Source organism: Peromyscus maniculatus, chromosome 10, assembly GCF_049852395.1.
Source record: "Peromyscus maniculatus bairdii isolate BWxNUB_F1_BW_parent chromosome 10, HU_Pman_BW_mat_3.1, whole genome shotgun sequence".
NCBI classification, from domain to species: domain Eukaryota; kingdom Metazoa; phylum Chordata; class Mammalia; order Rodentia; family Cricetidae; genus Peromyscus; species Peromyscus maniculatus.
Genome location: NC_134861.1, coordinates 83,691,227 through 83,706,149, shown reverse-complemented (window position 1 = coordinate 83,706,149; position 14,923 = coordinate 83,691,227). Strand labels below are relative to the sequence as shown.

Here is a 14,923-nt window from a genome sequence, read left to right as displayed (position 1 = left end):
GGCCTGTTGCTGCATCCTGCCCCAGTACTGAAAAACAAGCCATCCGCCAGTTTAAATATTATTGACTCATTGACTGAATTCTTTTACTAGGAGTGCATGTTGTGATGAAAGACCAGCCTTTTGTTGTTCTTAGAGCACTTACTTGAGCTGGACGTGCAACTCTCCCAAGAAATTTTTCATTTTGTTCTTCAGAAGTAACACATTTATGATGAGTCTTTGCGGTTTGCTATCACAACTACAAAGGTTATGGGAAAGTGTTGTGTAGGAACGATACAGTCATTGGCTTTTTTTTTTCTTTCTTTTTCTTTTTTCATTTTTCTTTTTTAAAGCAGGGTATCACTGTGTAGCTCTGGCTGGCCTAGAACTCACTATATTGACCAGACTGGCCCTGAACACAGAGATCCACTGCCTGCACCTCGCAAATGCAGGGATCGAAGGCATGTGCCACCATGCCCAACCTATAGTCATTAACTTTATGGAGCTTAGAAAAAATATGAAATTGTTAACAAAATGCAAATATCCTGTGGTGGTTTGAACAAGAATGACCCCCATAGGCTTCCATATTTGAATGCTTAGACAGGAGGTGGTACTATTTGAAAAGAATTAAGAGGTGTGGCCTTGTTGAAGGAACTGTGTTCCTGGAGATGGGCTTTGAGATTTCAGAAGCTCATGTCAAGCCCAGAATCTCTCTCTTGACCAACACATCAAAATGCACCCGTTAACTACTTCTTCAGCACCACACCTGCCTACTGCCATGCTCGCCGCCATGATGACAATGGATTAAACCTCTGAAACTATAAGCAAGCCTTCAATTAAATGCTTTCTTTGTGAGAGCTGCCTTAGTCATGGTGTCTCTTCACAACAATAGGACAATGATTAAGACACATCTATATGCCCTTTTCCAAACCACAAGCAAATTTCAACTCCCCAGGCTTAGAAATTAGAAATTCATCAGTTCCTGTACACATTTCATGAATGCCACTTATCTGGACCACTACTAAAATAAGTGCAACCAACAATGTGGGTGCATATTAGACCAGCTACCCAATAGTGTATTATTAGAAAGAGAAATGATACATACAAGCTTCTTTGTGTTCTCACTCACACTAAATGTTAAACTGTAGTGAATAATAACAATAATGAAACAGGTAACATTTAATTACTTATTACATCTTAGAAAACACTCTAAGCACTTAATCTGTATTTATTTACCTTTAAAACAATTCCTTTATGGGGGTGTGGGGTACAAGGTTGATACTAGAGAGCCCAAGCTAGCTTGGAACTTGAAATCCTCTTGCCTCAGCCTCCCAAGGTCTGAATTACAGGCATCCACCACCATATCTGCCTTCTTCGAGACAGTTCTAAAAGTACTAATAGTACATAAAAGGTATGTACTATTATTAACCACATCTTATAGAACAGAAAGGTGATGCCAAGTTGCCTGGGGAGAAGGAACTTGCTCCAGTCATAACTGGCATCATTCAACTGAACTTAAACATGAGATCTATACTGGTACCAGTCACAGGGAGCAGGAATTGTTGGTGTCCTGAGAGCGATTCAGGAGTGATGCTTCACAACGGCCCAGGTGACACAGATCAAGATGGAGTGATAATCCTGCTGCCTCTACTTGCAACGTGCATGTGAAGCTGGCTCAGCCCTTAGTGCCATCTTTTCATTCAGAGATCCCTCCTGGCAGGGAAAACCCTTTCCTGTCTCTCTACCCCCATCCTTTCTTCCCTTCCCCTCTCTCTCCCTCTCCCTCTGTCTCTCCTTCTCTCACTCCCTATCTGTCTCTGTCTCTCTCTCTCAACTTGGACACACTCAGTGATGTTTTCCTTAGTCCTGTATTAACTTGCCTGCCAGCATCCAATTAAAAGAAATGAATGAAAGCTTCCATTAGCCAAGGGTAGGACAGGGCCAGCACCAGATCTTTTGTGTGTGACAGGTGTGCTGACAAATCCTTCACCCAGCGTCACAAACACCTCAAACCACAAAACAGCTGAGTGGTAATTATTTTTATTTTAAAACCTTGCTGAATGATTACTCAGACTTGTGTAATAAGTCACCATACAGACTTTTGCATGAATATATATGTATATATTTGCACATAAATAAATGGAAAGTTCAAAATCCCATTATCAATATGCTTGTGAGTTTCTTTCCCTTCCTTCCTTCCTTCTTTCCTTCCTATCTTCCCTCCCTTCCCTCCCCCTCTCTCTCCCTCCCTCTCCTTCTCTCTTTCTCTTTCTCCTCAGTATTGAAGATGGAACCCAAAGCCATGCACATACCAGGCAAGCATTCAACACACTGAACTACGTTCCCAGCCCCTGAATCCAGTATTTTCACTGTCCAGATTTCCCTCAAGTCCTGACTGATGGCCTTCACAGGTTTTAAAACTTCTCTATCCCAAGAAGAGCTGCACATGGCTGCATTTTTCTGGGGGTGGGGGCAGGTGTAATTATTTTAGTACCTGTCATGAGTACACGTCAATTTGGGGCTTTGATTTTGAGGCAGATTCTCACTCTGTAGTCCAGGCCATCTTGGAACTATGTAACCCAGGATGGCATTGAACTTGTGGCAACCGTTCTGCCTCAACCTCCTGAGATCTGGGATTATAGGATTTGATGGCTATTCTTGGTTCTCAACTTGACTATATCTAGAATTAACTAAAATCCAAGTGGCTGGGTATGCCTGTGAGGGATTTTTCTTAATTAAATCATTTGAAGTGGGAAGACCCACATTTAATCCATATCTTTTGAGGTGGGAAGATCCACATTTAATCTAGGCCACACCTCCTGGAGGCAGCCTTTATAAAGGACATGGAAGCAGGAAGCTCTTGCCCTTTGCCTGCTTGCCCTCCATCTCATTGCCAAGTTCATACCCTCACTGGCATTTGAGCCTACTTCTTAGGGATTTCAGTGTTTAGGGAAGACCTGCTGAGGCATCCAGCCTCATGGACTGCTGAACAACTACTGGATTCTTGGACTCTCCACTGGTAGATAGCTGCTGTGGGATGGTCTGTATGTCAAATGCTCTGATTGGTCAATAAATAAAACACTGATTGGCCAGTGGCCAGGCAGGAAGTATAGGTGGGACTAACAGAGAGGAGAATTGAGAGAACAGGAAGGTGGGAGGAGACACTGCCAGCCACCGCCATGACAAGTAGCATATGAAGATGCCAGTAAGCCATGAGCCATGTGGCAAGGTATAGATTTATAGAAATGGATTAATTTAAGCTATAAGAACAGTTAGCAAGAAGGCTGCCATGGCCATACAGTTTGTAAGCAATATAAGTCTCTGTGTTTACTTGGTTGGGTCTGAGTGGCTGTGGGACTGGCAGGTGACAAAGATTTGTCCTTACTGTGAGCAAGGCAGGAAAACTCTAGCTACAGATAGCCATTGTTGGACTAAATGGACCATTATAATAAATCCAATATATATAACTTATTTTCATATAATAAATATAACTTATATATAATGAATATACATATATATATATACACACAGGCACACATGAAATGAAAATATGTCAGTTCTGTTTCTCTAGAGAACCTTGAGTATACACTGGCATACACTACCATGTCCCACACAAGTCACATTTTAAGCTGTGGGATATTTGTGCACTACCACCTCAAGCCTGTTAAAACTCTGCAATAGGCATGTTCATCTGAATATAGAAATTTCAATCTTACATTTCTCGGCCTTGTTCTTAGGTATGGTTTGATATTAATGTATGTTTATTACCCTTAAGATAGACAAGAAGAGTAGTGGGTGTGAAGTCCTAGATACCTAGTGTTCTCATCAGCATCATGACTAATGATCCATGAGGTGCTCCTCTCTTACTTCACCACCCAGATGGAAATCAGTGTCCCCAGTCTCTGTCCCTCTACCTCTGGGAAGGTGAGGATGAGTTCTAACACCAACATACCAGGGAGTAATCTCACACAGCCTCCCACAAGCACAAAAAAACCTTTAACTTCTATATCCATATTCATTTTGTATCTGGCCTAAAGTACAAGCACACTTACTTTACCATAAATATGAAATGGTTTAGCCTCAGAATCCAGAAGTGAAAGTGGATATTCTATAAATACACTTCACATTTATGCCCTGGGCTTCTCATCCCAGGATTCTATTGGACTCAATCCACCAAGACTTACTCAAAAATCGTGAAATGCATATCAATTTTTACTTTAGGTAATGCCAACCTATAGCTACTTGTACATCATGGTATCCATAATACTCTTGTCGTTCAATTGTGTAAAGCAAACACCTCTCCCTTACTCTATTATAACAAATACAGAGTAATTTGCTCAAAGTAAGTCCTTTTTCTATAAGCTTTGTGTCCTATAAAGCAATGATAAACTATTCTAAAAATATTGTAATGACTTTGAACACATTTTTATTAAAAAAACTAATAATGACTTAAGTTTGGATTGACAGATATTAAATTATTAAGATGTACAGTCATATTCCTCACTCAAATGTTGCTGTAATCTCTCCTGACTTCATGATATAAATCTGCTGCTAGTATATTATATACTACATATACACATATATACATACATATATGTATGTATGTGGTGTGTATGTATGTGCACATGGACGCCTGCCTTCCTTCCTTCCTTCCTTCCTTCCTTCCTTCCTTCCTTCCTTCCTTCCTTCCTTCCAAACTTCTCCTCCTTACCAACACTGCACAGCTGACAGGTCCCACTTATCCATCTGATAGAGATAAGCTTCCAATCTTAACTTCCTTTTGAAATTTCATGTTCAACTTATAAAAACTGAATCGGTATTTTTTTCTTTTAGAGTTTAAGATAATCTACTTACACATCATTTGAAAGAAGAGCTTTTAAAGCAATCAAGAAACAATAAAACATGAACTAGAAATGCAGAGAATTGGGTTCCTCTGCTCTTTAGACTTGTTATGTACATGCCTGTGCCTCCCCAATTACCTCATAAAACTAAGAATGAAGTACACCCCAGTTCCTTGTTGGACGTAATCAACAAGTACTGAGCTGGCTATGTTCCTGTCCCAGCGATCCTGGTGTCATTTCCTCATTGAATAACATTCTGCAGATGTCAAACTCAGCACTATGATTCCTCAGGGAAAGCCAGGTAAGATCCTTTCATACCGAACATGAGCTCACATATCTTCCAACATCGAGGTTGGGTGCCAGCAAGACACCCGGTTTCCTTACCTGGATCGGGCGGCAGGCAAGCGCAGGAGAAGTGGGTGTTGTAGCCCACTTTGAAGTCTGAGTTGATAGGATAGTAGTCTGCCAGCTTGATCATCTTCTTGAAAGCATCATAGATGAAGATGAAGCTGATCAGCGAGGAGAAACCTTCTTCCGTGAAACGAGTGAAGTACTGAACCAGGAAGCTGGCATCAGTGGCCACCAGAATGAGACACATGAAGGCCGACCACAGGCCAATCCAAAGACGAAACTCCAAGTAGTCAAAATTATGGTCCCTGGGAAGAAAAACAAAACAACAAAACCAAAACGGGTGTTTTGACTGTTCCACCAGAAAACATGCAAAATCTAAAAACCACTCAAATGCCTACAGAATGGTTGCTGAAATAAAAGATCACTTTCAGACACTGCATGTAAAGAAATATTAAGCTTAAGGATTTGGTTTCATGGTATTATTATGCTACCTTTAGGAATTACTCCAAAAGTTTAGGGCGGGGATAAGCACTTAGAAAGTACATTTAGTGTTAGTGTGTAATTAGTTTGCTAATTTTCTCTTAAAAAAAAAAAAACAAAAACATCTGAGGTGGAAGCTTCCTCCCTGATAGCTGGCTTTTATAGAACCAAAGGGTAACTATGAAGGCTGCTGGGAAAGAAACAGTATCTATGCTCTTACCTTGCTGTGAACCCCATGGACCACAATGCCAACCTGACAAGCAATATATATATACACAGTTGCGCATCAGTGGCCTGACTGTTCCAGAGGAAACCAATTACTCTCTGATTGGATTTGAGGCCTGCTTTACCAGCAGCCTGCTGTACCCATGCCTGTTACTATAAATATGCTAAATAACCATGGCTGGGGAGGTCACAGACCCTAGACAGGAACTTAGTATTGTTGTTTAGTTAAACAGATACAGTGTAAAAATGCCCACTAAACATTAATGTTCATGGACAAATGCAATCCTCATTTTTTTGTTTTTGTTTTTGTTTTTCAAGACAGGGTTTCTCTGTGTAGCCTTGCGCCTTTCCTGGAACTCACTTGGTAGCCTGGCTCTACCTCACAAATTCTGGGATTAAAGGCATGCGCCACCACTGCCCGGCTGCAATCCTCATTTCAATCAGAAAACACCCCCTTTCTAGTGAATGACAGTGAAATTGGAGACGCATGAATTCTCAAGATGCTGACAATAAGTGAGGATTGGTTGGCCAGCCCTACATAGATACTTATAACATCTTTGCAAGGCTGAAGGAGTACTGTAGCAAAGAGGCCACAGAGACTATAGGAGACAGAAGATATCTGTGCCATCTCCTGGAGAAGGCAAAAATTACAATTGCCTTCACTTGCCTTCCCATTGGCAAATCCACCGGACTTCGATAAATAATACCAAGCATGGTCACACAAATGACCCTGGTTGACCTCGGTGGGTCACAAAACACTGAAAAGGGTATCAATCTGGAAAGAAACTTCTGGGGTTAAGAAAAGAGTCCGTAGAGATGGAGGGGAGATAAGAAAAGGTAGGGTAATTATAACCACAATGCATGTATGAAACTGTTGAAAAATAAGCTTAAATTTTAAAAAATGTTTTTTTTTAAAAAAAATTTATTCATGGAGTGTACAGAGTAAACTATTTAAAAGCACTGACATCAGGTGAAGACAACACTAACATCAGTACGTTCTATGCATTCAACTCGGGACTGTCTTCAACTAAGGGAGACAAAATGATAAAGGCCATTATATTATGAAATGCTAAATGGTAGTGTCATGAGGAAAAGGGTAAGTAATTTTGAGAGGGAATGAAGTTGCAGAAAGGAAATCAAGGTGTTTGAGAATACATAGAAAGAAACTTTCTTGACTGAGTAGACAGAGTCAGGTCAGGAAGCAGAAGAGAGTTTAAAAGGTATGTTGAGCATGGCAGTCTGTAATGTGCACTGTGGATAGGGCATCACCAACAAGAGGAGACAGGAATAGAGACATGGGCTCTTATCAGATCAAGAGAGGCTGCCCTACCATGATGCAGCCAAATACTACAGCTTCTCATTGAGTGCCCACAGATAGGATATCCTTTTACCATAACTGGGTATGTCTACCTTGTTCTGCCTGGGTTTGTTCCATAGACTTAGAATAGGCCATCACCCTCTAACTAGGCTACTACTATCTTCAACTTCCCATTTCTTCTAAGTCAGGATCAATAGAAAATGATGGGTCAAATATTGATATTTTATGATTGCATACTGAATATCTATAAATTATGTAGAGAGTAGATGTTTTTAAAAGATTACTAACTCATAATTTATTGCTGTGGAATAATCCTTCTATACACTGTTGAGATGTATTGCTCTCATTGTTAATAAAAAGCTGTTGGCTAATGGGGAGGCAGGATAAGGTTAAGTGGGAGAACCAGACTAGGACAATGTTGGGAAGAAGAAGGAGGAGGAGTCTGAGGAGATGCCATGTGATGCAAAGTGATTGGAATGTGAAGTACATACATGAGTTAAACAAGCCTCAGGGCAACATACAGATTAATAGAAATGGGTTAATTTAAGTTATAAGAGCTAGGTAAAAAAAAAAAAAAAAAAAAAAAAGCCTAAGCTAGAGGCCAAGCATTTATAATTCATATTAAGTCTCTGTGTGGTTATTTAAAGAGCAGCTGGCAGGACAGAAAAGTCTGCCTATACTAATCTGTGATGAGAAAGGAGATAAGAACCATGGATCCTGCATACCTGGCATTCTTCAGAACTGTTTCTCGACAACAGGTTTCTGATAACTGCTAGCCACTGTTTTAACACTTTCCTAAAGGCAGCCTATCGCCTCATTCCCTACTATCATCTCAGTTTGAGCAGCTAGCACTTTGCCTGATAAAAACCTTGGAACTGATTCATTTACTGATATCTATGCTTGCCTTGCTCAAAGCCATCTTCTGACTAGAGCTAAAATGATCTCTCTAAATGCTAATCATATATCTCAGCTGAAAGCCTTACAGTGACTTCCCACTGCTCATAGAGCAGAATTCTAATCCTCTGCTTAGAATAATACTTTGCTCATAAAAAAAAAAAACCTGCCTAATACATTCATAATAGATGAAGGAAAGCATGCCTGTAGCTTATGTCTTAAGCAGGTGACTAACAGTAGCCTGTGAGTTATCACATAGAACTAGGAAATAATTACAGAACGTTACATTTTACAGTTTCTGAGACACTGTTATAGTTAATTTTATGTCAACTTGGCTGAGATATAGGGTGCTCACATATGTGGTCAAACATTATTGTGTGTTTCCACGAGTCTCTTTCTAGAAAGATTAACATTTAAATTCATGGACTTTGGGCTCATCTCATAAGGCAAAAAGTAGAACAGAGAAAAAATGGAAATTATGAACACTTTAATATGAAGTTCTATAGATCTTCAGAGACATTCCAACAACAGCTTTACCTTCTTCTCCTCAAGTTCCATGTATATCTACATCTCTACTACTGAGTGCATGTCTATGGAGATAAGCATGCTACAGAAAAAAATGCCCTAAGAATTAAGATAATTCACCTCATCATGTGAGTCAGTGCCTGAACAAGAGTAAAGAAACATCTTACTACCATTTGAACCAACAGGCATTTTTCTGAAAAGTTTAAAACAACTACCTAGCTTTGATACCCTAAGAAGATGAAAACTAGAACAATCTTGTATTGTTTGTTTGGTTTTATGTTTTGTGTTTGAGAAGGAGGTTCACTCAATAGTTCAGGCTTGCCTGGAACTCAATATACAACTTGTGCTGGCCTTAAAATCATGACTGCCTCAGTCTCCCACATGCTGAAACGACAGGCGTGCACTACCATGCCCAGACTGAAAACTAAAGCACTCCAGATTTGTTCCAAGAATGCTTGAGGTTGTTACAGAGTTGATGTTTGCAAAAGAGGGTAAGAAACAAATCCAGCAATTGTTAGCAATTAAAACATCGTGAGTTTGGACACAACTGGGGGGGGGGGGATGTATCTACAAGCTTGAATTTTAGACTCTATACATAATACACCAAACTAGCTATTCTAAGAGACTTTCAAACCGCCAAGGTAGTTCAGTGAGAAGGACAAAAGTAAGATCACTAACCAACACAACGCCACTGTTACGAACCCACAACACTCCAAGTTTCAAGAAGAAACAGAAGATGAGACTCTTGAAGCATATTAGGTGGTAATCGGTAATAACTATCCCTGATCCTGCCAAACAAGGATTCACCTACGTTCCTGAAAGAAAAAATTATGTCGGGGGAAAAACTGGGCACAGTGAACTAAGAGCTGCTTCACTAAACAGCCATGTTGATTCTTTAGTGTACTGAAGAGGAAAGTGAATGACCAAGTGGAGACTGTACTACAGAACTTCCAAGACATACTGGGGAGCTTTTTTTCACAGAGAAGCTCAGTTCTTAAGCCTGACAGTGGGTCAAACTGGCTTCGGGACATAGTGAGCCACAAGGAAATCCTAGCATTGCTGCTCTAACAGAAGCAGATGAATGAATTCGTAGTGTCCTAAATAAAAGTACCATTTGTCACATAATGGGCAATGTTGACTTTAAGGCAGTTTTGCAAATGTTTCTCGTTGCTTTACAACTGTTTTCAAATGAATTGCTTGAAACTATGTAACAGTACCAATTATGATGAGACAGAAGGGAAAGTGAGAAAGGAACTGGCTTGGTGGAAGGAAATACTCTGTAGCCTACAATAATTAAAACAAACCACCACACAAACACTTTCTGTAGATACAGACTCTGATCACATTTCATCCAATAAATCTCTCTGTGAGGTTCTGCCTGTTTGTTCCTGTTTATAGTGCATGCTTGTTTAATCTTCCCATAAAGCCTTTCTTGTCTCACAAAATGTTTTCTTAAACATATAAAAACTGTTTGACTCTCTCTGTAAACTGACATGAATAAAATTCTTTCCATGTCCTCAGAATTACGGTGGAAGAGAAATCTGTAATAATGATCTATAGAAAACTCGCCATTTTATTTAAAGATTGCAACTTCAAATACTCAGAAAGCTTTCGCTGATGTTATCCACCCAGATTTTTTGTTTTTAAGGTTTCAAACCTTCACTTGTCCCATGTAATTTAGGATACTTTTCCATGGCACACACAGTTTCAAAAATTATGTGACAGTCCTTATCTGCATGAGTACTGTTATGGTTTGGTCTGATATGAAATATACCCCTTGGGGCTGTGGGTTTATACACTTGATCTCCAGCTGGTAGCACAGTTTTTGAAAGTTGTGGAAGTTGTAGAAGTTGGAACCCTCTTGGAGGAAGTATAACCCTGGAGGTGAGCTTTGAGGTAGTATAGCCTGACCCCATTTCCTGTTCTCTCTCTCTGCTTCCTGAAAACCAGTTGCTCCTCGTACTTCTTTTGCCATGCTTTTCTTGCCTGTGATGGGCTGTATCCTCTCTGAACTGTAAGCCAACATGAACCCTTTCTCCCCTAAATTGCATCCTAGAACAGCAGCAGAAAAGTAACTAATACAGGTGCTGTGTAGACACTGGCTATTCTAAAATCAAAATCCTGTTAACACATCATAATACAAAATATGGAAATTCTACAAAAGAATACTCACAAGACTTAACAAACTCTGAACATCTGAGGACTGAGATAACCCAGTAAAGGCAAGTCTGTCTTAGAAATATATCAGGTACAGAAGGAAGAGACAAGAATACCCAATTTTATTTTTAATTTACTCACAAACTAATATAGTTTAAATAACTGACACTTCTCTTAGTATCCCTTCTATTTAAAATGACCCATTAATTTCTAAAAGAAAATATTGGTGTGTTATTATTTATCTCAGTACTGGAAGCTCTATCTACAGTGAAGAACGCAGGAACTGGAGCTAGGAACCATGAACTAAGAACCTTCAGTTTCTTTCATTAATGAACCATGTGACCTGGCACAAGTCACTTGGTTCCCTGGCTGTTTCAGTATCATGGCAGAAAAAGGCAAACAAAACAAACAGGCTATTTACAAAAGCGTAACTCTCCCTCCCCCTAAAATGGCAATGTGGAGGCACTCTGAGCTAAGTAGAGCAGGAAGCCATTATCAATCTTGGGCTTGTAAAGGTCACACAAGGAATGGAGTTACAGGAGCCTGGTGAGCTAAAACTAGGCTAGACAGGCCACCTGACAGGGCCTAGTGTCAGGAAGCAGGCCGGGCTGCTGAGCTGAACACAGGGAATGATGGGAGAAAGTGACATATTGAAACTCAGTTCTCTCTTCATTATCTAAACCAGCAGGAAGCCCTAGAGGGCAAAGGAATCTGGGGCTTGAAGTCCCTGGGAATCAGCCCTCAGGACAGGAAACAAGCAATCTGGAAGAGAATTCCTGGGGAAGGAATGAACAGAAAGTACAACAGATGGGCCTCTAGAAAGGACTGTCAACTAAGCTCTGGACAACTTAATCATGATGGCATTTTTCACTTCCAAATCTTATCACTCTAGTATTTTGGCGGGTATTTGGATCTATTTCATTGCTATCCTGCGCTTTATCCAGATGGAACAACACAGAAGAGCAAAAAAGTAGACAGACAGAGATATACATACTTGCTGAAATTAAACAGAAGCCTCTCAAACACCAAGACAGGTCCTGTGCTGCTCAAAATGGTGAGTGGTTGGCCAGCAAAAAGGCAAAAGATGGCTCCAGAGACAGCGGTACCCAGGAAACTCTCCAACACACCCTAAAAGAAAGAAGAATCGGTTGATAAAGCAGAGCAAAAACCAAACACACTTCTGATCTTCCTGTTTGTGATGTCAGCTGAAAAATGAAGCCCCAAAGAAACAAAACAAGAACAAAGGTTGATCTAATACGAAATACCACCACAGTTCTCCACGTACATTAAATTACTCTTCCCTATTCCAAAGGTTGATTGTTCTGAAAAACTATAATGACTGCGCTGACTGGTACACAAGAGGCAATTGCATCTCTGACTGTTACTTAAAAATTTATTGAAGGTTTGGTCATATAAAAGTCATATTCTGTAAACCCACCAAACAGAGGAATTGATTCAGTTTTTTTTTTTTTTAAATCTATTTTGCTCTTTGTGGTTCTTCAGTGTGTTAGTGTAACTGCACCTTGCACATAGTAGGTACTTTTGAGTAGCTGTAATTTCAGCACAAAATCTTTTTTTCTAACAGAAGATTGGGAGGGGAGATGAGAACAAAGGGGACGAAAATAATGATGCAATTTTAAAAATTATTTAATCTAGTTTTTAACTTTCATACATGTATACAATGCATTTTGATCATATCCACTCCTGGTCACCATACCAAGTCACTCCTAGACACTACCTTCCATATCCACCCCCCCCCAACTTAATATTCCCCTTCTTTTCTTTCCTCATAACCCACTGATTCCAGTAAGTGCTGTGTGTGTGTGTGTGTGTGTGTGTGTGTGTGTGTGTGTGTGTGTGTGTGTGTGTGTGAATAAAGGGCCGTCCACTGGAACATGAGCAACCTAGGAGAGGTCACACCCCAGAAGAAAACTGACTTTTTCCCTCTACCAACCATCAACAGCCAATAGCTCTCTGCTAGCCATTAGCAATATTTAAGCCACCAATTGCAAAAACAACAATGATTAATAATAATAATAATAATAATAATAATAATAATAATAAACAATAATAATTCGCATTACATGCTCATGCATTTCCCAAATGCAAACTGCACAAAAAACTTCAAGAAACTTTCTTGTTAAAGAGAGCAAGCATCCAGAGACATAAGTAGCTAAAGCTTGTGTTCACATCTCTGGACACCAACCCACTGTCTTCCCTTAGCACAACAAGAGGCAATACCTGTAAGAACCACTAAGTCACAACGCGACCTTCCTTAATCATGTCACTGAGGACCAGCAGTACTGATAATTATGATTTTTACTGTTGCAGAAGACAGACTGGCAAAAACTCATGTGTAAAAGGGTATTTTTGTAAACATAAAATAAGATTTAGCCAAGACATAGTTTCGTAATTTCTTTCACATTTATTTAGCTGTATGTGGGGTGCACAGGCGGCTGGAGCTGGCTCTCTCCTTTTACCTTATGGACTTCAGGAATCAAACCCAGACGATCAGGGTTGGCAGCACGTGTCTTTCTCTGCTGAGCCATCTTGCTGGCCATCAAGGGGCAGTTTTAAAATGCAAAAGGTGACCAATTATCACACACAATGCTATGTATCTGGATATCCAAATCTAAAAAGCTTTTTCAAATGAATAAAGGGAGTCTAGACCTTTAAAAGGTACAATACCATACTCAGGGGTTGACTGGTTAACATAACAGAGTAAGGTGTTCTCTTTATACCTTTATGTGTATAGTAAAACATTAGGGGGCTATTTCAATATACAGAAAACACATTAAGTTCTATCCCTGGCCAGGCATAGTGGTAATCTTAATCCAAGGTCAGAGGCAGGTGGATCTCTGTGAGTTCAAGGCTGACCTGGTCTACATAGCAAATTCCAGGCCGGGGCTGCTTAATGAGATCCCATGCACTGCTCGCCCCCCCAAAAAAGTAAAGAAAATTAGTTCCATCCCTACCTACTATCTAGAACCCATGGCAACTGGAAATACTTGTATATAGCTTTAGAACCACCAACACTGTCCTTGGAGTGACATTGGTGATAGAAAATGCCTCTTCTCTCAAGGTTGGGATCTGAATCAGAAGGCAGATGACAATCCTTCAGAGTAGCACTGGAAAGAAGTGGTATTGGGATGAAGTGGCCAAAAGATAAGAATGGGCAAGCAATTAGACAGGCTCTTCTCATGTCCAGTAAGCCCGCTCTGGTACAGCTCAGACAGGCCCTGTCCATGGAGAGTGCTGTTCAAATCTAGCAGGAGGGGCTCAAAGAGAACCCCACTCACACATGTAAGTACCAATGAACAGCTTGAAAGGTGCCATTCATTATTTATCCGTCCCAGCTAATGCTTCCTCACAGAAAACAATTCAAGTAGGAAGTGAAACAACAGAACCAAGATGCATTTAGACAGGCAAGATCGAAAGGGGTCCCCTTGTGCCCTCAAATAGTATTGTCTTGATTTCTTGACTGTTGACACAGTGACATTCAGATGAGTTAAATGATGGAAATGCACTGTGCATAAGAACTCTTAGATGTGTGTGCCCATCTAACCACACATCACTCTTTCTGAGTATTAAAGATATGCCTTGGGCTTGGGTTTTCCTAGATATGGAAATTCTCAGCTCCTGTGCATAAACAGAGGGTTTTTTTTTTCTTTTTACAATTTTATCTGTAGTTTTTATAGCTCACCTGAAAGCTAAGGATTTGAATGCTTTGTTTTACCAGATAATCCATTTATATGGTGGTATGTCTTGTTTATAAGACAGTCTGAGTACATGTAAAAGGCAAAGAGACAGTGCATCATTCTCCATCATCATACAGAAGAATCCCTATGTCTTACCGTACTTAGCATAGGATCAAAACAGCTCAGACTGTGTGTAAGGGAGGGTGTAAATTCGGAAAGCAGAAACTTGAGATCCAGGATCTGTGGCTTGGCATAGCCATTAATCTCTGTAAGGGCTGGAACAAGGTCTTCCCGCATCTCCTGTTTCTCCTCCCATGATGCTGTCCACCATTCCTCCACCACGTGCTTTGCAGGTTCTCAGCAAGTGCTGAAGGAATGGAAGACTTGCCCAGACGACACCCTAGGTCTCCTTATCAAAGGTCAAGAGCCCTCCTCGCTGCTCATTCAGTAAAGATAGC

The 14,923-nt window shown here is 40.3% G+C and overlaps 1 protein-coding gene across 5 annotated transcripts in view; it reads right to left on the bottom strand.

Annotated features, from left to right (window-relative positions):
- The window catches only part of Slc4a4 (solute carrier family 4 member 4), a 336,420-nt gene that overhangs the window by 74,550 nt on the left and 246,947 nt on the right, over positions 1 to 14,923 (bottom strand). For all 5 annotated transcript variants that reach the window (XM_076546591.1, XM_076546588.1, XM_042257613.2 and 2 more), the window contains 2 exons: positions 11,762 to 11,895; positions 5,202 to 5,473 (listed from right to left, as the gene is read on the bottom strand). In XM_076546591.1, coding sequence (XP_076402706.1) covers positions 5,202 to 5,473; positions 11,762 to 11,895 — 406 coding nt within the window. The remainder of the gene's footprint in view (positions 1 to 5,201; positions 5,474 to 11,761; positions 11,896 to 14,923) is intronic.